Source organism: Cyrtonyx montezumae, unplaced genomic scaffold (genome assembly GCF_038088225.1).
Source record: "Cyrtonyx montezumae isolate F1298 unplaced genomic scaffold, pur_monq_1.0 scaffold_5, whole genome shotgun sequence".
Classification (NCBI taxonomy): Eukaryota; Metazoa; Chordata; class Aves; order Galliformes; family Odontophoridae; genus Cyrtonyx; species Cyrtonyx montezumae.
The window spans coordinates 22,868,804-22,892,204 of NW_027072056.1; the positions used below are offsets into that span (position 1 = coordinate 22,868,804).

A 23,401-nucleotide genomic window follows, 5' to 3' on the forward strand; every position below is an offset into this window, starting at 1 on the left:
TTGTTAGTCTGCTGTGAAGGTAGCTGTCTGATACTGAAGCAAAATGAAGAGTTACCTGAAACTTTTTTTTTTTTTTTCCTGGTAATAGTATATGACAGAGGGAAATACAGTTCCAGGAGGAACAAATGACAACTGTTGAATTTTTAGACCTACATACCTCTGAGGAGAAAGGTACTGATAGAAGAAAAAGCAAATAATCCAGGCAGTCGACTTGACTAAGGATGGCTCTTCCTTATTCTTTTGCCTTCTGTGCATCTTCTGCACTGAATAATCCAGGTAACATAGGTCACTTTTCTTGGAAGTAGAATGAGATTTTTATTGTTTTCTTGGAAATATGATCTCATATGGCATGCTTGACTTGTAGGTTATTCAGTATAATTTAATTTCTACACTCCTAATGTCAGGTGTAGGAATGCTTTACTAACTGTACTGAGCTTCCTGTAATTATTTGATCATATGTAATAATGGATAGTACTGCTTGAAAGATAAGTAAGTTACTCTAACAGTTAGGGTTGATTAGATGAAAATATTCTGTCTGTGTCCATGAGAAGAAATGACTTCAAGAGTTACTGGGGACCATAACTCTGGGAGAAATATTTCTCAGCATGTTTTTATTGTCTTGTTCTTTGCCTTCTTGCATCTTTAGTTTCAGCTGTTGTCCAGCACAAGTGCAGATCCACTGATGAAGGGAGAGTTTTAAAAAGCAAAGGCAGTAGGTATTGGACATTGGTATAGGACAAGTGGTATTACAGTTCAGGCTCTAGCCCTTGCTCACCGCCCCGGCTATTAGTCTTAACTTTTCCTGGTTCTATCATTTGTGTGTGCTGCTTAGATGAAAACAATCTTCGTATGTAAGACTGTCTGTATTGTGGTAATCCCTCAGGCAGCCTGGATGCTGAGTGTGGTTGTCCTGTCAGTCAACCAACCACTGACATGTCAAAGATCTAAACACGTTTACTCATGTGAGGAGATTTAAATTTCTGCCTAAGTGTTTATGGTGCTGGAAATTTATACAGTTCATATAATTGTACTTATAATATTTCTTATTTATTTTAATTAGAATAAGACTAGACTCACTGCGTTTCAAAGCTTTCTATTACAAAAGTAGTTTGATTCCTGCACCCAGCTGTCATTCCTGTGTGCCTCTTGGCACTGCAGTTTGCTGTCCTTCAGAGATTTGCCACTGGAAAATTACTAATCAGTTCTGGCTTTTTCAGTCATTGCTTTTCCCTGCAACCAGCTTAATTTCTCCCATCTGCTCTCCTGTGTTGGCTGAGCATAAACATTTTCATGACTACCCAGTAACTTCTGTTAGTAACCTGTCTAGTTAGAATACCTTTCTAGCCACAGGCAATTTTTAGTTTGCTGTGTGGCTACAGAAATGCATTTGCCAGCCCAGTAAAGGGATAACTTGGGCAGGAGCAAGCAGCTTAGTGTGGAAGAGGTGGAACAGTCAGTACCCAGGTTTCATGAAGAAGCATTATGTCATTTGTGTGGATAAAGCTGTCTGTGGACCACATATACACTAAGTCAGTGAAAAGGTTACATTACTGTGGGGCTTCTTTTATCTTGGATTATTTCTTGAGCTGAATTTGCCACTGAAGATAAAATATGACACAACTGCACTCTCAGGTGACCCCACAGTGCTTGTCCTGTGTGATACTGGGTCATCCAGAAGGTAAGATGTTGGAGTGGGTCCAGAGGAGGTCAACAAAAATGATCAGAGGGATGGAGCACATCCCCTGCAAGGATAGGCTGAGACAGCTCGGGCTCTTCAGCCTGGAGAAGAAAAGGCTCCAGAGCAACCTTACAGCAGCCTTCCAGTACCTGAAGGGGCCCATAGGAAAGCTGGAGGGGGAACATAGTGACAGGATGAAGGGAAATGGCTTTAAACTGGAAGAGGGTAGGTTTAGATTAGATATCAGGAAGAAATTCTTTACTGTGAGGGTGGTGAGACACTGGAACAGGTTGCCCAGAGAGATCATGGATGCCACCTCCCTGGAATCATTCAAGGCCAGGCTGGATAGGGCTGTGAGCAGTGTGGTCTAGTGGGAGGTTTCCCTGCCTATAGCAAGGAAGTTGGAACTAGATGATCTTAAATATCTGTTCCAACCCAAACCATTTTATGATTCATTCTGTGATTCTGTGAAAGTTTCAGTTCAGATCTGATGTGAGCACATATAAATATTGACAGACAATACCTGATTTAGCAGAAAGCTTGGAGAGCTTTCAGACTCTTGAAATTATCAACCCATTTCTTTCATTGGGCACTTCAAGAGTGCTTGCTGTACTGTATCCTACAAAGTCAAATGTGAACACAGCAAAAAGATTGGGTTCTGAGAAGCAGAGAACTGTGTTGATTTATCAGTTTTCATATGGTTAGAGCAATGAGCGAGAGACAAGGAAGAAACAAATCTTAGTTCTTTGGAAAAAAAGATAATGTAGCTCTTCTAAGAAGTATTTTATTATCTAAGGTGTTATTGTTAAAGGAGAGAAGCTTTCTTAATTATGCTATCACCTCATTAGTGAAAGAATACTTGCAAAAATGTCAATGAATTTCTAAAGCAGTATATGGCTACCACTTCTCATTCAAACCTATTTCAGGTGCTTTATTTGTTTTTTCCTGGAAGTGTGAAAGTAGGAGAGCAAGTGAAGAACTGTTCTCCCTGTGGTTCACAGAGGATACTGTATTTCTGAGAACTGATACATTTAATTTAAAGTGGCAGTAAAGGCAAAACTGTGCCTGCAAGCAAAGCAAGAGGAGGAATTCCTTCACTGCTTCCCATCAGCAGGAAGATGTGCTGCTGTTTTCAGGAGAACAGGATTTCAGCACAGGTAATGATTATTTGGAAAGACAAATACAGCATGAGAAGAAGAAAAACATCGACTGTGTTAGCGCTGCTTGGCAACACCTAAACATCAGTGTGTTATCGACACTGTTTTCACGAGAAATCCAAAATAGAGCACCACACAAGCTACTGAGAAGAAAATTAATTGTGTCCCAGCCTAAACCAGAACAGGAAGGCTGCAACCTGCCAGGGAGCAGAACATCTTCATAGGTTTGCTTCTGTATGCGAACTGTTGAATCACAGCCTGAACCACTGATGGATCACCTGAGGTGAGCACTGAGTCAGCCACAGGAGCACAGGTGAAGGCAATGCACCTGTGTGACTGGAAGGAGTGGAGTCTGGCTCCACCTCTCCCAGACCCCATTTAAGGGCTGACCACCACCAGGGAGGGATCTCTTGGGAGATCCCTCCCATGTGGAGTCAATGGTAAGCTTCAACCATCATAAAGGTGAGCCACTCTCTTCTTGCTGTTTGTCTGTATACCATCTACGTAAGCCTACCAAAAATACACCATCTTCCACACTATTTTCCTTGAGTGCTATTCTTGGGGGTTATTTGCCCTACAGCTTCTTACCTGGAACTGGAACATCTTTCATCTTGCGTGTCATTGAAAGTGTGTGCCTCCTTTGTCGTGGTGGAAAACACACAGATTATTATCTGTGCCAGCAAATGTTTTTACAATAATTCATTTAGATCTGTCAATGAAGAAAATGTTAAGAAATCACTTAGCTACTCCAATGCGTAATACAGCACACATGTATAGAGTTTTCAATTAGAAAGTTTGTATATCATTTGCTGCGTATCAGTGGGATGCTGGGATCATGGAGTCATAGAATTATTTGAGTTAGAAGGGACCTTGAAGACCACCTAGTTCTGACCCCCTGCCATGGGCAAGGGCACCTTCCACTTAGTCAGGTTGCTCAAGAGATGATTATAAATTCCTGTTGTATAAAACATAAAAACTTAAAATATGTCTATAAAATATTACAGAATATTTACTAAGCAATTACTAGCACCAGGCTTGTCAAGTAAAGTAGTTATCTCAGTCATGAGAAGTAAAGTAATTCAAGTGCCACATTCACCGTAGATGAGCAACGTGCATCCTGGGCTCTCTGTTCTCTTAAAGTACTGTTATATGTAATCAGCTATGACTTCTTTTCTTTCCCACAGTTATGAATCACCAGCACCAAATAACAGGCAGCACATCCATTTCACAGCAAAGCTGTCCTCCCCAGACTCCACAGCCAGGGCTGCTGAACATGCCCAGTGCACTGACCACACAGCAGCAGCAGCAGCAGAAGTTGAGGCTCCAGAGAATCCAAATGGAGAGGGAACGAATTAGGATGCGCCAGGAGGAGTTACTGCGACAGGTAACATTGAAGATACACTTCTAGAACTTTCAGTTCAATACATCCAAATTTTTACCAGGTACATTTACTGGTGTAGCGTTGTTGCATTATATCAAGATTAACTATTGCTTTAGGTAAGGATAAAGAAAAAATGAATTTAAATAGCGTCTTCTTGAAAAGACAGAGAATGTTTAATTTTTTCATACCAGTAGGTGAACTTTTCTGATGATGTGTTAGAGTACAGAAGTTGCTGTAGTTTTTTGAAATGCTAGTGACTTGTGTAGAATACAAAAATAAGCCTAAGAAAGATTCTTACACTTAAATGCCTTCTATGGGGGAGCAGAAGAGTCAGTGTCATAGGTTGGGTAGCCACAAGTAAGTGAAAAGTAGTGCTTTTTCCTTTTTCTTTTTTTCTGAAGGAGAATGAGTGATGGAAAATATATCAGTGACGAAAACAGACAAGAACATCCCGACAATGCTGCAGGTGTCAAAGAAAGGGACACAAACATCTTTAAAACCTTTAAGTATGGAATGGAGATGTGGATGATCAGGGCAGATCTACCAAAAGGGAGATAGGCTCACAAAAGATTTGTCTTCTTTTAGAAACAGCAGTCGTGAAAACCTCAAATTAGAGCAGTGTTTTGGTTTCCTCTCTGAAAAATAATAAAGTTGAATCACAGAAGTTGTAGTGAGAATATTTGTACAGACACATTATAATAACATATTTGCTTCATATTTGCATCTTTCACTTTTACCTCTGTCAATGGTTTAAAGCCTGGTTCTGTGACAAATGGGGTGAGGGGACCCACGGACCCATGCCATGGGAAAGGGAAAAAAGGTGAAGGGGCAGGGAGATGGGCCTAAAAACAAAACAGCAGCAATGATCTGAGGAGTAAAACTAATTTACTAAATAAGATATCGGAATGCAAGATAACACAGATAATACAATATAGTTGGAATTGAAGCTAATAAATCAAATAAAATGAGTGAGTGTCCAAAAAACCAAAGGCCTTATTCTAATGCTGAAAGCAAGATGTGTAGGAGCACACACACTGCTGGGACAAGCAGGAAGGGAAAAGAGTGTAGTCTCATGACCTGCAAACAGTTTTGTCTTTCCCTCTGAATGGAAAACAGAAGATGAATAGCTCTCCAAGCCTTTTGCCACAACAGTCCTGAATAGAAGCTCAGAAAAGGACGTGGCAAATCTCTCTGGAGTTGGACCCTTCACTGTTGCTTTTGCTTTTTTAATATAACCTACCTATGGGAAGAACTGAGTAAAGTGTGCACACTGCTGCTAGGTGGCTGCAAGAAGGTGCAGAGAGCTTGAACAACACACAAGGAATGCCTTCAGCAGGTCACAAACCCACTTTGCGGCAGGCAGCAGCTGCTGGCTTCCTGCAGCCATTCCTGGCTGCAGCTGCTGGGGTAGAGCAGCCCTCCCAGCCTAGAGGAATATGCAGTGCTGGAGGCACTCTGCTCAGGGAATTTGTTTACTGTGTTGGTTGGTACAGCCAGCAGCACAGCAAATTGAGTCCTTGCAGGAAGAATTGTGCATTTCGGAGCACCAGTATGACTCAGTTCCCATTTAAATGTTTTCTTACTCAGTTTTATAATTCTGAAAAGAGCTTTCTTTGTTACTAGTCTTTTTTTTTTCTTCAGCTTTCCAAAGGAAAAGAGAGAACGTGCTTACTGCTCAGGAGGCTTCCTGGATGTGGATGTCTTTAGAGCAGTATCAGTTAGAAATCTTTAAAGGGCCATACTGGGAAGATGTCCCAGCACCCTTCTGTGTATGTGCATGTGCCATCCCATCTTATGACTTGTTTGCAAGGGACAATTACAGAAAGGCAGCACATCTCAGATGTTGCCTTCTGATCCCTGATCCTCTTCCATAAGTGTGGGTGTGGAAGGGTACAGGGCCTCAAAGCAGTTGTAGAGGGAATGATGCATGGGGATGTAGATTAAGATTTATTGCTGTTTTGCTCTTGAAGAATAGAACCTCACCGGCATGCTGCATCCTGAACAGAAAAATTTCCTGCTGCATTCTTTCCACTGGACAGATTGGCACACAGTCTGACCCACTGATGGCACAGGCAATGTCTAGCTATTGCAGTGGCTGCCCTGAGGTTGAGGGCTGGCAGAAAAGGAACTGAAGCGACTATCAATGTAAACTCCCTTCAGAAACCATCACAACCCAGCTTGAAATGACTGTCTGGCAACTGATCATGGAGTTCAGTTCAGTTCTGCCAAGGAGGATTCCAGGAAATGTGACAGTGAATTCATAGACTCACTTGGCACACTGCTTAAAAGAAGCTTACATTTGAGCTGTGATCAGAGACTGAATAATTTGATATACTGCAGTGCTTTGGAGTTTTTAAAGATTTTGCAAATAGTCACTGTCAGAGCCCTCTGACATGCTGTCAGAATCCTGAGGGGTGGGGTTTGTTTGTTTTTCTTGGTGTTATTTATTTTGAAAATCACCTTCAGATTCTTAAACCTATGCTTTAATGCTCTAGTGCTTGGTCCTTTTTGAACTGAGTACCAGGGATGGTCTCTGCTGGCCAACAGGAGGCACTCCTGCATTTGGGAGCTAAGAGGTGATAAGAATAGCTAAGAGTGCATTGTTACAGCCTGTGACTGCAGCATTGCCATTCTTAGTGCCACAAGATGTATGTTTTGCAACATACCTGGATTGTGTGTGCAAGTGCACTTTGTCAGGAGCTGGAGCTTTAGAAATCCTTACTGGACTTTGCTGTTTTGTAGGTTGTGTTGCTTTCTTCTGGGCAACCTGTGCCAGTGCTTCATTGCTGTTAGCATAAAGAACTTTTTCCTTATATTCAGTCTAAATCTTCTCTCTTTTAGTTAAGGCGTAGTTACAGTATTGTGAAAGCGACAAAGAACTTGGATCTTGACCAAGATCTTCCTTATTATTCTATTTTTTAGAAATAGCATTTGATTTTTAGAAGTGGCATAAAGGTGGTAACCAATGTGCATTCTACATGTTGACAAACTAGGGGGAAGGGATTTTTTTCCCCTTTGTTCTGACGTCACTTATTAGTGGGGAGCTGTGTCCAGTGATACTTGAATTTGCACTGCCCAAGTATCAGAAACAAGAACTTCATTTCTGGATTGGACTTCAGCAAAAAAATCTTAGCTGAGTCTGTCCTGTTTCATTTGGACTGTTTGACTTCCTTTATCTTTCAGTATTTTTTTCTTTTTCTTTCTCTCTGTCTCGCCTAGTATTAGCCTTGCTTATATTGTTGCATTTGCTATTTACTAGTTATATTTAAAAAATATTTCAATATCTTCACGTGGGCAGTTATAAAAGTGGGCCTGCCCATTTTCTGAGGTCTGTACATTTTCACAGACTCCAGCCAGTTTAATTAAATACAGAAACATCACCAATATTATTGTCATTTGGGAAACAAACTGACATACATAAGCTATCATGCATAAGCTATTAAAAATCTTCACTCTTTATTCTTAGCATTTATTAAATAATTGCATGATCTTATGTTATTTATCAGTGGATATACTGATAATTTGATCATAAATGAAACATTATTGTAATGGGCACCAATATATGTTGGTTTTCAATGAGCCACGGTTCCACTATTAATGAAGAGATCAGACTAATCCTCCTCACTAAACAAATCTATTGCAAACACCATATAACATACCACTCTAGCCTCAAAAAATTGTTCATTTTTTTTACTGTTTTTGAGATAACCGGTGAGTTACAGATTCAGTGGAGAAAGGTTTTTTTACTAAATAAAATATTGCCTTTTCTTATTTCCCCAAAATCTATAATAATAATTAGGCTGAGTCAACTAGGTTTACTGATACAGCTTTATTATTTTTAAGGTCCTAGGGTGTTCCTCTGTGACATCTGTGTGGAGCAAAACAGTATTAGTATTAGAGCTCTGTACCACTAGATGTCATGGTTGTTTCACGGAGATAAAATGAGGAGGATTTAACTTTCATGAAGAGTTGAAACGTGTTTCTTTTGGCTCATTTGTAATCTTTAGGACACTATGCAAGACATAGATCAGGCAGGCACATATTATTAAGGAAAGGATTTATTATAAAAACTATTGGATCAAATTATTGTCTGCAGTGGTTTTTCTGACTTGTTAAATATTTCTGGATTGCAAGTCAGATTCTTCCGCTTTGGTATCTAGCAAAATATGTCATCTAGTAGCAACTAGATGACAAAGTAGAGCAGAGTAGATCAGAGTAGAGTAGTTCAGTTGGAACATACTTAAACTGACCGTCTAGTCCACATACCTGGCCTCTTCAGGGCTAACCAAAAGTTGAAGCTTATTACTGCAGGTGTTAGCCAAATACCTCTTGAACACTGACAAGCTTTGGGCATCAACCTTTTTTTTTTTTTGGAATTCTGTCTCATTATGGGTGTGGTCTCCAGTAGATTCGGCAGCACAGGTGGGTGTGAAGGACAGTTCCTGTCTACAACACCATGATTTTCTTCACACCACTGTAAACAAGTCATCATCACTTTCATCATTTAGAATTACTTTCCTGAATAAAAGTGTGGACATATAGTATATGTTTTCTTGTTATGAGACTGCAGTGATTCTGAACTGTTGGAATAACAGCCCTTCCCTTATATTTCTTCGACTTCTCAGGAAGCTGCATTGTGCAGGCAGCTTCCCATGGACTCTGAAAACATGACCCCAGTTAGGACAGCTGTGAGCACAGCCGCCATGACCCAAGATATGAGATCAATTACAAACAATGGATCTGATCCTTTCTTGAACAGGCAAGTTCATGTCCTCTTCATTAGATAATTTACACTTTTAAAGCTGTCTCTCTAACGTAGTTTCCTAAATCATTTTCTTTTGTACTTAACTCTGAAGAGGAGTACAGCATAGTGGATGACCTGAAATCTTTCAGTTTATACTTCCTGAAAGAACTGTAGAAAAATGAAATGTTAGCAGGTGGTTTGAAGTGTACTGTATGTGCATGTACGTGTATGTGTGTGTAATATTCTAGGTACATAATGTTAAGTATAAAGAAATCGACTTTTTTTAGGCTATCAGAACTGTTTTTGTCTAGAGAGGTATATATACATGTGTATATTTCAAAATCAATGTGACCTCTCTTCAGTAACTTTGAATTTGCAATCATGTAACTGACTGCACTGGAAGCCAGCAATAGAAGACTCAGTATTTAATATCTAACCTATTGCACTATATCAAACCTATATCAAACAGTGGGAACAACGTCTAACAGAACACCATTACTGAGGCTTTTTCATGTTTCATTTACAGTGGGCCATACCATTCCAGGGAACAGAGTACAGACAGTGGCTTGGGATTAGGATGCTACAGTATACCAACGACACCTGAAGATTTCCTCAGCAATGTAGATGAGATGGATACAGGTAGAATACCCTGAGTTAGCTTAAAGGATAATGATATTAATAACATCTTTCTGTAGCTACTACTGTTTTATGATTGTATAGTGGTGGTTTTTTAGGTTACACTGTAGAGGACAGAATTACTTACAGGAAATGGGGAAGCAAATTTTTATATCAGTTGTGTTGTTATAGATTCCCCATAAGGTTTGGTATTTCAAATAGTCTTCTTTAATTTTTCTAGGAGAAAATGTAGCACAGACAACAGTGAACATAAATGCACAGCAGACACGTTTTCCTGATTTCCTCGACTGTCTTCCAGGAACAAATGTTGATCTTGGGACTTTGGAGTCAGAAGACTTGATCCCTATTCTCAATGATGTGGAGTCAGTACTCAGCAAAAATGAGCCCTTCCTTACATGGCTGTAATCTTCCATTATCTAATGCTGATTTGGCATGAAATGCAATTCAGCATTTCTTTTCCCTCTTTAGATAGAGGTAGAGTATCTGAAAATCCTGAGAGATCGCTGACCGAATGACTTTTGTTATATCACCTTTGTGATTGTTTTAATCTCTGCCTGGATTTGACTGACACTTAACTTAAATATAAAATACATATAGAGGTATACATATATAAAAATATATATTTCTTCTTATTTTAGAAATTATACACTACACATTTTCTATTTCAGATCAGGCAGAAATGTTTCACTTTTAAGGACAGAAATCAGATGGCATTTGTGCATGCCTGTGACCGGATCTTCTAGGTATTGATTAACGTCACAAACCCTTCATGAATCACAAAGGCTAACTACTAGGTCATTTAGTTCACAGAACCTGCACAGCATCAGACCATGCAAGCAGTTTTATTACTGCATTTATGACAATAGTATCAGAAGATTTTTTATCAACTTACGTAAGCTTTAATTTTTTTTAATTATTAGGAAGACTGTACTGTACGGAATATAGATTAAATCTTATCCATATCAGCCATGATAATTTTCATATATGTGTAAAAGCACAAAAAGTACTATTGCCACTTCTTTATTTTTTTCCAGTATATTACTGTACGGTTTCCAGATAATAAATATGCTTACATTTTCAAAGTACCAGTACTGTTTAGCAACAGTTTCACACTGCTGTCGTGTTGTAAAACAAACCAACTGGTACTAACTGCTGCCTTTTTAAAATAAAACCATGTATTACAAACCAGAAATTTTTTAGTGGATTGTAGACTTTGATGTTTATTGTATTGAGCATTGCTATTTTGTAATTTAACATGTGAACAAACAATTTTTCCTATGTAATAGTATGTGTCAATTAAATGCAAAAATTGCTGTTGAGGTCAGGACAGAATAATGTCACAACTTGGTAATGTCAATATGTAGTGTGAAAAAAATGTTCACAGTACTGTTTTTAGTAATGTTTTTAATTGACAATGTCAAACTATACATGTAGTTCTATACATGGAAAAAAAAGATGTTATCTTTATCAGGGCAAAGCTAAGCAGTGTTGTTACTGATCTGGTAAAGTTGCACCATTCTTAAGTCTTTCACTTACTGTAATCAGTGTACAGGACGCACAGCATAATGTTCTTTGCACTTCTACATATTGTGTTCCCTACAAATTCTTCTTTTTCAGAGGTTTGGGACTGAATAGGCATCAAGGATCTTAAGCATACACTTCCCCTGAAATGCAAATGAAGTCCTAAAATTCTTAAATATTTTGAAACTATATTATTTATGTTCTGTGAATTTAAGACTTTAATATTGAAACATATGTGTTTTTGTGAAAGGCAAAGCTTTTCTCTGAACTTAACCCAGGCTGTGTTGAGAAAGGAGGAGGTATGGCACTCAGTGTAAATGGGTGTTGTTCAATTTAATGATATTTAGTAAGATCTTACCAGTATGGTGTAATATTGATCACTAAAGACTTTCCTTCTGGTTGCATGAATGTAGGTGTAAAGGTCAGAGATGAAGTTACAGGAACATGAGTAGGTTTGGATGTCAAATGATTATGTGACAAAATTTGATCCGTAGTGAGAAAGGTCACACTGCAGGCTTGGGTGTACAGAAGGTGAGTCACTAGTGTCCAGCAAAAGACATGGTGGAAGAGCTTGATGCACTACACTACCCTGTGAATGACACACAGCTAGTGTGCAGTATTCAAAAGATGGAAACTGAAATGTACGTACCAAAAGCTGGAATAGGAGAGAGAAGGCAAAGACCTACAGTCATGAAGTTGTATTACAGAGGGAAAAGCAGCTCTTTTTGTATGTTCTCTTTTTAGTATAAAATGAGATGTGACAGCAGAGTTGTGTCTGCATGGAGTATAATTACTGAATTGTCACTACATTTCTTCTAGTTTTGAGGAGGGAAGGGAGGGATATTTTCTGTTTATTTGTTTCTTTTTGGGTTTTGTTTTGTTTTTAATGTTAGCTAGCAGTGTCCATGTAAGAGAAATTTCTTTCCAACAACCAAGGGACCGGACAGGGCAGACCAATGTTACCGTAATGATTAAATTAAACTCTCTCTTTTAAGGGTCTCTTCAGGGTGTCAGCCTCAATGAAAAATGGATGGTCCTCAGGCTTCATTCTTTAGTGGCACACTTGACTGTATGGTAAAGGTACTGGAGATTGTTGGCACCTGGGTGTAGTGCTGATTGTAGGCCACTCTCCAGTGCTGTGTTATTGCCTGGCTGAGTGAAGACCAGCCGTGCTAGCATAATGCACAGTGGCTGCAGAGCCGTGTTCTTGCAGAATTTCATTGGTGTGGCACATTGAATCATCTGATTCTATGATTGTTAGGTAACATTTAGAAAATATATCTTGTCCATTTACCAGTACCATTTTAAATGGTCATACTGCATCATATTCCAAGCAGGTCGGGTGTTCAGCTGATGTGAACTAGGCAGCCGGTGCTGTTTGGCTGCACTGGTTTTCATCAACTGGAGGCAATAGCTCTTGCAGTCAGAACTGGTACCGTTTTCTGATGCAGTCTGATGTTAAATCAAGTTAGAGAGCAAAAGGCTAGATTGCTCTGTTGGCATTGTTTCAGGTGATTGTGTGTCAAGGTTTAAAGGAGTTGAAAAGGTAAAAAATTAGAAATTACATTTCCATATTACTTCCTATTGATAACACAGCAGCACAGTTAGAACAGGAAAGTGCTGTTCCCATGAACAGTGCTGTCAGTGTAAAGCAGTGTTAGGTCAGATCTTTACTCAGCCATCAACCAAATCATAGTTAAGGTAGTGATTACACTGTCAGCTTTTCTAGTGATGGAAATGATGTAGAAGATGAAGAGCAGCAACAGCAAACTCTATTATAGAGTTCTTTCTTTAAAATGGTTTCTGTTTTTGACGAGGCTTATGGTAGAACTTTCAAGTATTCAAGAATATGTAATTCTTACAAGACTTTTTTGTGACAGTATTTCACAATACTTATTTCAAGTTTTGAAAAGTTACTTTACAAAAGTTACTCTACAGAACATACAGTGCCTACTTGTAGAACAAATGCAGTAGATGTTCGAGGCAGAGGGACGTGCTGCTGTCACTGGAGTGGCACACAGAGGTGTTGGTGGTGCAGAGTAACGGGATGCTGAGATTACAGCCTGTGTCATGGTAGTACTGCTAGAATGTCACTGGGGAGGGACTCAGTTTGCCTGTTTGAAAATGAATGTTTTGGGGCAGAAAGAGAGGATTAAGATGCCTGTTGTAAGCAGAAAAAAATCAGATGTTAAAGTAAACTTGTTTTCTAATATACTGCATCAACATATGTGCTAATACTTTAACTTTTTTATTTACTTTTTCATTTTGCTAAATGACTTGTGAGCATTTGTTTTTAATTCAGAGTACCTTGCAACAGACCGTATGTATCAGAAGCACACAGATCAACCTGTTGTACCAAGGGTTTGACTCTGTGCTTTTTAATGTTTTTTTTCTTTGATCTTGTACATGGAAAAAAAATATAAATGAATTTAAACATTTTGGGTTTATTGCGTTTATTGTTGGTTTTATTTATTTTTTTAATTTCCCCCTCCTTCCTTCGGAGGGTTTTGCTTTATGCTTCCCAGGGAACTGCGCTTGGAATAAAGGTAGAAGATATCTATTCTGTGGAAAAGGCATACACTTTTAATTAAATGGTGGCTAATAGCAAAATAAAAGCATTTTACAGTTACATTTTCGTCCATTATTAGTTGTTTTGGGCACCAGTGGTGACTGGTTTCCCTTGTAACACTTCCAGTGCTACCAGGGCCTCTTTGCTGCTCCCTGTAGCTCGCTGGCACAGACCCCGTTACAAGCCCATTCATACAACTGCCTCTGAGTGGAAGCAGTAGCACTGAGTGCATCTGTGTTTGGGGCACTGAAGCAGTGCATTGTTCTCAGTCTTATGGGGATGAAGGATTTTCTCACATTCTGCACCAACGAGCCAGGAGACCCAAACGTGCCGGGCTTGTCTTTGCTGTCGTGGCACCTTGAGAGTAATTCCCAAGACGTTCTAAACTCATGCACGATGTTGAATGTCCTCGAGAGCTGAAACGCGGAGAATGAAAACCAATCCACTGCACTTGGGTTTTTCAGTATCATCTCAAAAGGCTGTTGCAGAAACTCTGACGCCACGAGTGGAAGCATTCCCTGCCAAGCGATGGCTGCTGTGCAGCAGTGGCCCCGGAGGACAGATGCTGTCAGAGGAGCGGTGCTCTCACAGCCTTCAGTATCTGCGTCGGGGATTGTGCTGTTCTGACACCGATCTGCAGTAAGAGGTGAACAGTGAGAAAGAAGTTTGCGATACAAACTGGACGCAGGGCTTGGTCTCAGCACAGTCTGTGGAGAATTCCGCTCGAGCGATCGGCGTGGCATCGCGCTTGCTCTGACGTTTACCAATTAGCTGCAGTAACGCGTGTGGGGAAGCGTGCGCGTGTACCACAGCACCGGGCAGCAGTGCCGCGCCCCTTCTGAACGAGTTTTGAGAGCGTTCGTGCGGGGCAGTCACCTAAGTTCCTCGGCGGAGGTGCTGAGCGCGTTTGAGTACAGCAGTCGCTCCGTCCGGCGCTGCCGGGGCGGCTGTGGGTGCAGACGAACCGCTCTGCAGCGCGCACTGCCCGGCGCTGCTGTGCCCGCGGACGGCACCGCGCGATGGAGGCACTTCCCGCGGCGCGGCGCGGCGCTCCGAGGAGGCGCGCCCGCGCAGCGCGCCCTTCCCGGCAACGCCGCAACGCGGCGGTGGAGTTCGGAGTTCCTCGCGCTGCTCCCGCCGGGGGCGGAAGCGCCGTTCCGGCCGCGCCGCAGCTGCCGCTCTGTGGGCGGTTCCGCGCCCGCTCGCGCACGGGGGCGGCGCGGGGCTGTGCGGGGCTCCCGCACCGCCGTTCTCAGCGCGGCGCTTCAGTTCAAATCGTCTCGGTGCTTTTTTAATGCTGTTCGTATCAGCGATGCGTCCCCCCACCCCCCACGTATCTCTTCGTTAAAAATGAATGCAATAGTCCGGAAAAACCGAGACCGCCTCCCGTGCTTTTGCAAAACGCAGAGAATTGCGGGGGCTCCGCCGCACGGCCGCGGATCGGAGCGGCGCCGCGTGCCCACGGACACGCCGATTTTGCAGCTGCGCTCCGAGCGCTGCCCCCTCCCCTCGCGCCGCTCCACGCGGGGACGGGGTCGGGGCTGAAGCGCTCCGGCTCCTGAGGCTACTGCGTCTCCCTCGCTCCTACCGCGGGAGAAGGGCGGAGGAGGATAAACGAGGCGGGAAGAAGGCGTGAGGGAACGGCAAAAGCCCTTCGTGGCGGAGAGCCTCGGGGAGAGCTCTGCGCGGCGCGGAACGGAGCACGCGGCTCCCGCCCTCCTCAGGAGCGGGGCGGCCCGGGCGCAGCAGGTACGGGCCGGTCGGTCGGGGAGTGCGCAGGGGCGTGGGACAGCGGGCAGGAGCGCGGCCGTGACGCCTGGGCGCCCCGCGGCTCCCGGCGCTCCCCCCGTGTGCAGCTGCTCGGGGCCGGGGCGGTGGCTCCGCTCCGCGTGGTGGCCGGGGCGGGGCTCCTGCTGCCGTCGGCCTCGCGTGGTCTGGAGTCCGGCGGGACTGAGGGTGATTAAAATGATGTTAGAGACTGTCCTAAGCACTCTGCTGATGCGAACGCTTTAAAGGAAGCGCGCATGGCTTCAGCCCTGCGTATGCTATTTCCCAGCTTTAGAAGCAAACTTTCTGCAGAGTGCTCCCGCTGCGGTGTTCTTGGGCAGGCGGTGCTGCCCCAGGGCTCGCGTATCGTCTGCTGCCGGTACGAGGTTCGGGGGTGCGCGTTGCTCTGCAGCACGGCGCTGTTTTCCGACGGGCGTTGAGACATGGTGTCAGACCGCACACAGGCACTCAACATTCCGTAATCTGTGTTTTCCGATAGCCTTTCTGTTCCGTTTTATGCAAACTCTCGGCTGACGAAGTGCCTCACAGCGTCAGAACGGCCGTGCTTCTGGCGTCCTGGCCAACCACTTGCTGAGCACATAATGAAGTTAAAACGCATTTGCATTAAGATGTTATAAGCAGTACTGATGCTTTCTTGTAAGCTACCAGGATTTCTTCGCAGCTGACTCAGCTAAAATTGAGCGTGGTGTCTGAGACAGTCAGGAGTGGTGAGGTCTATTTTACCTGCAGTTCTCTTTAGTTTTGGTTTTTCTCTTGCTTCAAATGCTAACTGTAACAGAAGAGGTTTAGTAACAGTACTGTTGGCATGTCAGTGCTAAATCCTATTCCTTTGGGATTGTGCAGTACGCCTCAAGGCTGTATCACAGCATGAAATGCATGTGCCTGATCTCAGTACTGACTTACTAGCTCCTGCTAGAAAACCCTTGAGTTGGGCATCTTAGAAGCATTGTCTCAAGAAGCACCCACTATTTTTGTTTACCTACTGTAGCTTCCTGATTTCTTAGCCCAACACCCCCTCAGATTTACATGTTCAGTTTATTAATAAATGCGTTTGTTGAATGCTGATGAGAAACATTCCATATTCCCAAAGGCTTTGTATAAATAACACAAGACGAATGCAAGATGAGGTGCAGGACAGCTGCTAACCACAGATGAAAGAGTAGATGTAAAATGGTTGTGTCAGTGGGTAGTGATATAAAGGGTACTCTCAAATTCTCTAGCAGTGCAGAATAACAGGTGGGAGAGACAGCTGTTCCTATAGAGCTTTTTTATCATTTATCATCTTGCACAATATACCATTAGACCCCTTTGCTTGTATAAATTTAACTCTTTGTGCATGTGTGTTGTGTGGCTATTTAGCATTTTTTGTATAATGCTTACCAGCTTTTACTGCTTTTAAATCCTCAAAGTTATTTAGCTATCGTAGACACAGGTTATGCTTTTGAAAGAATGGGACATTTAATCACTGTTCTGGGGGAGAAGTTTTGGGGAAAAAGATGTGGCCAATGCCTTGATGAACTAGAAATCCCCAGAGAGCCAGTCTGGCAAACAGGGCTGTGGGGATCTGCTATAGAACCTTTCTTAAGAAGTGTGAAGGTGGTTTGAATCCCTCAGCCTTCCCCTTCAGTCCCTCTATTTCCTTCTGATTTCTCTGGGAAATAGTTTTCTCTCTTTAAGCTTTTAAAATATATATATAATATATATATATATATATATATTATATTATATATATATTTTTTTTTCCTAAGAAGAAGATAATAAATTGGTAGGACAGCATGACTGTGTCAGGAATGCTGTGCTGCTCTGCCCCTCCCATCCCAGAGTGTAGTGGGGAAAGCTGAAAAAAATTTCGAGTGAAGGGGAAACAATTCTGTGTAATGAATGTCTGCCTATGTGAATGCTCTTCAGGCTAAGAGAGTCAAAGCTAAGAAGAGATATGAAAGAATCTGTGAAAGCAGTTGCCACAGGGAAGACATACACTCTTCCTTGCAGACTAGGACAAGGAGGCATCAAATGAAAGGAGCATGTGGGAGGCATGTGTGGAGTTAGGCTACAGAAAGATTATTGCGATTCAAGAAAGTGTACAACTTCGTGGGGAAGAAATCTGTCAAGAAGAGTTAAATACAAACGTGGAACTTCTGTCTCAGGATGTCCTCACATAACAGAGTTGCAATCTGTGGAAATACTCCGTGAATCTCTCTCTATATGTTTTCCATATACTTTCAGTTTTCAGTTTCACCTGCTGCAGTCGTACTGTGCTATTACACTTCCTCCAGTGGAGTGACTCCAGCACCCTGTCACACTAAGAAATAGCTGTGCACTGACCTTTTCACTGGGTTTCTAAAGCTGACTGTGGTGGTATCCAAGCTGTCCTGAACCCTTTCTGCCATCCCAGCCTGGAGCTGACCTAGCGTAGGCCAAACCCTCGCACAGTCCAGAAGTGCAGCCAGCAGCTCCTCACTGCTCACAGGCAAGTTGCTTTCCACAAGAGCAGGAACTGTGGAAAAAAAACCCCAAACTGCTCATTTGTCAGTCTTTGCAGTGCAGGTGATGGAGCACTGGAGCTGCCCAGAGAGGTGGTGGAGTCTCCTTTTCTGGAAGATTTTCATGACCTGCCTGGATGCCAGCCTGTGCAACCTGGGCTAGGGAGCTGCTTTGGCAGGAAGGTTGGACTAGATGGCCTGTGGAGGTCCCTTCCAACCCTTAGATTTCTGTGATTCTGATTAATGCTGCAGACAGACTGTTCGCAGCACTCTGTTCTTCAGCCCATTGCTTTGACTGTGTGCTTCCCTGCACAGCAGGGCTGTTAAATGTGCCTATTTCTCCATTTAGAAATGAGACATTGAGATTCATGAATCTTTTTCCATTACAGTCTCTTTATAAATAGCAGATCTGGAAGAAAGAAGTCCTTGCTTTTCTGTGCACATAAGCGTATCCTCGGAAGAAGTTCCACTTGTTTCTGATATTGCCATTTGAAAGAGATTAGATAAAATTGCATAACAACTGAACTTGTACCAGCACTGTTTGGTGATTTACAGTTAGGAAGTTATTAACATTAAACAGAATTCTCAGGCAAAATCCTGTATGGAATCTGTTTTACAAAAAATAAATATGATTATGAGAGTTGACTTTTGCTTATTTTATTCCACGAGCAGGGGTTTCAGGCACATGGGTGCCTGAAGAGAAGTCAGGGCTTCACACCTTTGGTGTAGGGAAGTGCCCTTCATTCTGATCTTCTCAGCCTGTGGCTGTGCTGCTGAAACCTTTCCCGAGTGGTTTCAATGGGTAAGAAGGGTTCACTGCTCCACTCACGTTCTTTAGACGGGCCCATCTCCCTGCAGGAAGGAAATCATGAGGGTTACTTAGTGGCCCCTATTCATGTGACATCTACAGGATTTACTTTTTTTTTTCAGTGTCTGTTGGAAGCTGTCAGATAAACCCCACAAATAAGGACTGAGATTTTCATTTGGGCACCTAACAGCGCTAAGGTTTTAGAAAATATGTTTGTAGTACTGAACAAAGGCTGCTTTGGCTCTTCAGACTGCCAGCCCATCAAGTGCATCTACAGCTATTGTCAGTACGCAGAGTAACAGGAGAAATGAATCAGTGGCTCACCCCACAGCATCCACAGCATTTGCAGTCCCCGCAGATTGTTCCGAAGAGTCCGTTCACAACCTGAATGCCGCAGAGCACTGCCTGGATCCCACTCATCACCAATAGCAGAGCGAAGAGGGTCAGGTGCCAGGGAACAATATTTGCAGGTGACACACACATGTCCCACGTTGTATGGTCACCTAGATAGTCCCTGGATAGTGAAGGAGGGAAGCAAAGCAATTAGGAGATGTTTTCTGGCAGAGGAGTGATTCGTTGTGGCTGCCAAGCCGCAGCAATTGTGATGTGTGACCGAAGTTCTGTAAGCTTCCGTAACGTAAAAAATAATTCCCATTACGACATCAGTACTGCTTGTTTAGAACATTATTTTGTGATTTTTTTTATCAGTTTAAGTAATTGATTTCAAAATATACAGCACAATCAAAGATGAGATTGTTTTGGATACAACTGGACCACTCCCAGTCTTTTGGGAAGAAAAAATTATCAAATCTTAGCTGAGTGTGTGCCAAAACACTGCCTACTCATGCCTCTATGTGGAGCTGTTTTTCCTGCTCATGGTGTTAGTTCTGCTGTTGCACAAAGCAGTCCTGACATCTTGTGGTGCATGAGTTAAACACAGCTCTCAGGCACCCAGGAGCCTTGGGGTTCCCCTGGGGTATGGCACTGTCTCTAACTCTCCCTAAGCAGAAAGCCCAGAAGTCTTTTGATTGTAGCATTGCAGCATTAGATTTTGTCCTCTCTGGAAGTAGAGAATGCAAACGACAAGCCGGCATGTTCTGGTTGTAGTGGGAGGAACAAACAAATTCTGTAACTAAGATAAAAGGACATAAGTACTAATTATTTGAAAAATGTCATTTCAGTAAGAGAGATCACCGCTGTTCATGTAGGTGTAACTTATCTCTGAACATTGCTTATAATCCCAAGAAGGGATGTGCATTCATTTTTTGTTGTTGGCAGTTGGTTTGATTTGCTCTGTTTTTACTGCTTTTGCTCTTTAATTAGTGTTGTTGTGCATTGCTTGGTCTTTGAAGAACACCTGTGTTTTAGACAAGTAGTATAATTCCCACTGTTAAGAGATTTGGGAATGTAACTGTATCACGAGCTTGAAGCGTATGTAACTTTTTTGTTGTTTTTTGTTTTTTTTTCATTTTCAATTTCTGATTGTCTTGACTTACCCATCCTTGAAGGGATAGAGCCACTCTGTTCCATTGTTACATTTAGGGCCTTTGTTTATGGCTACTGCTGACACAATAAAACAATATCCAGCTCCCACAACTCCAACTGCTGCAAATATTATAGAGGAAAACATCTGAAGGAGAGAACAGATGTTATTTTAGTTCTCATTCAGACAGTGAATTGTGCCCTATTAATGTGAGCGCGCATTCCCTAAGCTCAGCTCTTAACAGTCAAATATGTCAGCTGCTGAACAGCTAAAATGTATAATGCATACCTGCACGGTTATGTAGAAGGTTTAAAAGAATTTGCCTGGGGACTGAAGAATGTGGTGCTGTCACAGCAGGTGGCACTCTTCCCACTTGGACAGCATATATCCAATTAACGTCTGTTCAAGGCACAGTGTTTCACCAAAGTGACTCTTTCAAAAAAGATTATGAAGTCTTGGACTGCTCATGGCGTTAGAAAAATGTGTAGTGCCCTTTATAAGTTGACTTTGGTGTCTTGGTCGTATTTGGACTGAATTATTGTATTTTTCTCTTCTGAGCCTTCCCTTCACATTTCCTGTTATTACGAATATCTTCGCCCATGTGCTTGTCATCATTAGCTCTGGCAGTTCTTATTTTTCTTGCTTTCCATTACAACCTTTTCACATACAGTAATACAAATATGTCTTTCAAAAGCTAATGCTCTGTTGGAATTTTAAGAACATTTAGCCTTATTTATTTGTAGACAGAAGTAGACATAATAGTTTGTAGGTAGAAGGAATATCTTTCATTGGACTGAAGTGATAGGATCACAGAACCATAGAGATCAGAAGGCTCCCTTGGTTCAGTTTCCCTCAGCAGTTGTTTGGATATCTCCAGAGAAGGAGATTCCATCCACACCTCTCTGGGCAGCTTGTGCCAGGGCTCTGATATAGGTGGAGGGGGAGGAAAAAAAAGCATTTTCAGGTCTGTGAATGTTATATATAGACGTCATCGCAAAGCTCTTGTGTGAGCACTATGATAGGACAGAATAGTTTTGTTGGAAGGTAACTTCAAAGATGATCTGATTCAACTACTAGCCCTTCTGCGCTAATCAAAAGTTGTCCAAATGCCTCCTGAACACAGACAGACGTACATTTTTATGTTTACATACTGATGGGGCTAACTTAAAAATTACGTTAATGTAGCAGACATCATAGAAATGATGCTTCTGTTAAAATACAAGAGCAGATTCAGTTCTTAGTTGTGCTGCGGTGCACCCACTGGCACTCTCTTAATAGAGCACTGTGACTGCAGTAACAATCCCAGTCTTTCCTTCAGGCACTACACTGACATGATTTGGGAAGGGACAGCGCTGCAGGATGTACATCGCTGTGTGGATGGCACCATCCTCACATATATCTTAGCTTGGGTGCCTCTGCCTGAGCATGGGCAGAGAGGCCTCACAGCTGCTCACTGTGTTTGTATAAACATGCTCCAAGTTCAGCTGAGTTGCAGAGGCATGAGTGGATACTTGGTAGCGAAATATTTCTAGGTGGATTCCGCATTCTTTGTGGTCTTGAAAGCTGAGCTAAAGCTGTGTTCGCTGCTGACAGTGAGGCTCCATCTTTACCCTGCTCTGTAAGATATTCACAGCCCCTTGCACAGGTCTGTAGTGAGCTGGGAACACAGTGCTCAAATGTCAAAATAATTTTTGAAAATACCAGTGAAAAATGGAAGAGAGAACTGTCATACTGTGCAAAATTTAATGGAGATCTCTCCAAAATTTACTTTACTTGCGTTCGCAGCTGTGCTGTGATTGACAGGTACATGACAGTTCAGATGTGGTAGCCATGGCACATTGAAGACACAGCACAGCTCTGGCAAGCTGCTCTGACAGCCTGCTCTTTGTGCCCTCTGTTCCTCAGACAAACGTCCAAGCTCTGTGTCTCACAGTCTGGACAGTGTCTGTCTAGTCTCTCACTGATTGTGAACAAAAGAAACATGTATCTTTATTGATAACAACATAGCTCTTACTTTTTTTGCTGCACTTCCTCTCACTTACCGCAAACCTCTTTCCACAGCTCTCATTACCACAGCATCCACAGCAATCATTGTTCTTAAGGCCCATAAACACCAAGGCAGGAAAGATCATCTACCAATAACAGAAATTCAGTTTGAATTGGAATAAATTCAAGTTACATTTGCTTTTAAATTCAGTAGTTTCATGTCTTTATCTTCTTACCACTGAACTAGATTTCCTATTCCCAAACTATTGGATGACTTCTAACATATTTATCAAAGAGGAATTTGCAGTGTCAGAGGCTGCATTCAAGATACTGAGAACATTCAACAGTGCAAAATGTTGATTGAGGTAGGGGAAGAAAGGTGGGGATGTCCAAGTTTATGTACTCACCAATACGCCAGATCCCACTATCCCTCCGAAGTACCAAACCTCGTCTGTAATATGGTCATTGTTTTCAGCCACTTTTCCTCCAGGGAAGAACAGCAAAATGTGAGCGACTGTACACAGCACTGCCAAAGGGATAAGTGTGGTTCCCAGGCACTTAGCGCAACTTCCAGTGCACATGTTTTTTTAAAAGAAATTGCAAACGCAATGAAAGACAGAGGAAAAAAATCTCTCAGTTGTTCTCAGATGTGTTTTCTGAAAAGGAGCTTCTCAGTCTATCTTACAAAGTCTGGTTTCTGCAGTGCCTCTAGAGGAGCTCAGCCCGTAGAATACTCTCTTCGCAGACGTTGCTGCAGCTGATCGGAAAAGCAGCGTGCAAATTATTTATATGTTCTCTCAACCATGATGTCAATTTTCTGAACCTCCATAAATGAAATTACGTTCAGTGCAACCTCTCATTTTACTATGACAACCAATAACCTCTGTTAATATTTTACTAATGTGAATGAGTGGTTGAGCCCTTGGTTATCTGGGCTCAGGTTATGAATAGAAATTCTTTTTAGCCTGGGATCATCAATTTTGGGATACAGTGTCTTTCACTCTGTAGAGTGGCTTTGTTTTGTTTTTTGTACATACACTCATGAAATCTTACAATGAATCGGCTTATGGTTATAACAGCTGTGTGTGATAGAAGAGTTCCCTGAATATGTTTTTTTTTTTTTTTTTTTAAGAGGTTGAGCTAGTTGTTTGATAATTTGAAACACTC

The 23,401-nt window shown here is 42.2% G+C and overlaps 2 protein-coding genes across 2 annotated transcripts in view; one reads left to right on the forward strand and one right to left on the reverse strand.

Annotated features, from left to right (window-relative positions):
- WWTR1 (WW domain containing transcription regulator 1) overlaps positions 1-12,327 on the forward strand; it is a 42,985-nt gene extending 30,658 nt beyond the window's left edge. Inside the window, exons 3-6 of the mRNA XM_065748294.1 lie at positions 4,020-4,219; positions 8,842-8,975; positions 9,487-9,599; positions 9,817-12,327. Coding sequence (XP_065604366.1) covers positions 4,020-4,219; positions 8,842-8,975; positions 9,487-9,599; positions 9,817-10,001 — 632 coding nt within the window. The 3' untranslated portion in view covers positions 10,002-12,327. The remainder of the gene's footprint in view (positions 1-4,019; positions 4,220-8,841; positions 8,976-9,486; positions 9,600-9,816) is intronic.
- Positions 12,328-18,598: 6,271 nt separating this feature from the next.
- TM4SF4 (transmembrane 4 L six family member 4) lies at positions 18,599-23,035 on the reverse strand. The gene is made up of 5 exons (XM_065748110.1): positions 22,642-23,035; positions 22,291-22,380; positions 20,262-20,395; positions 19,090-19,279; positions 18,599-18,809 (listed from the first exon to the last, which is right to left on the reverse strand). The coding sequence occupies exons 1-5, from the start codon at positions 22,813-22,815 to the stop codon at positions 18,792-18,794; spliced, it is 606 nt and encodes a 201-aa protein (XP_065604182.1). The 5' UTR covers positions 22,816-23,035; the 3' UTR covers positions 18,599-18,791.
- Positions 23,036-23,401: the final 366 nt, after the last annotated feature.

Coding starts and splice junctions, on each gene's coding strand:
- TM4SF4 (XM_065748110.1), bottom strand. CDS start 22,815: ATGTGCACTGGAAGTTGCGCTAAGTGCCTGGGAACCACACTTATCCCT. Junction 20,396..22,290: donor GCTGTGGAAAGAGGTTTGCG/GTAAGTGAGAGG, acceptor TCTCTCCTTCAG/ATGTTTTCCTCTATAATATT. Junction 19,280..20,261: donor CTCTATCCCTTCAAGGATGG/GTAAGTCAAGAC, acceptor TTCACTATCCAG/GGACTATCTAGGTGACCATA.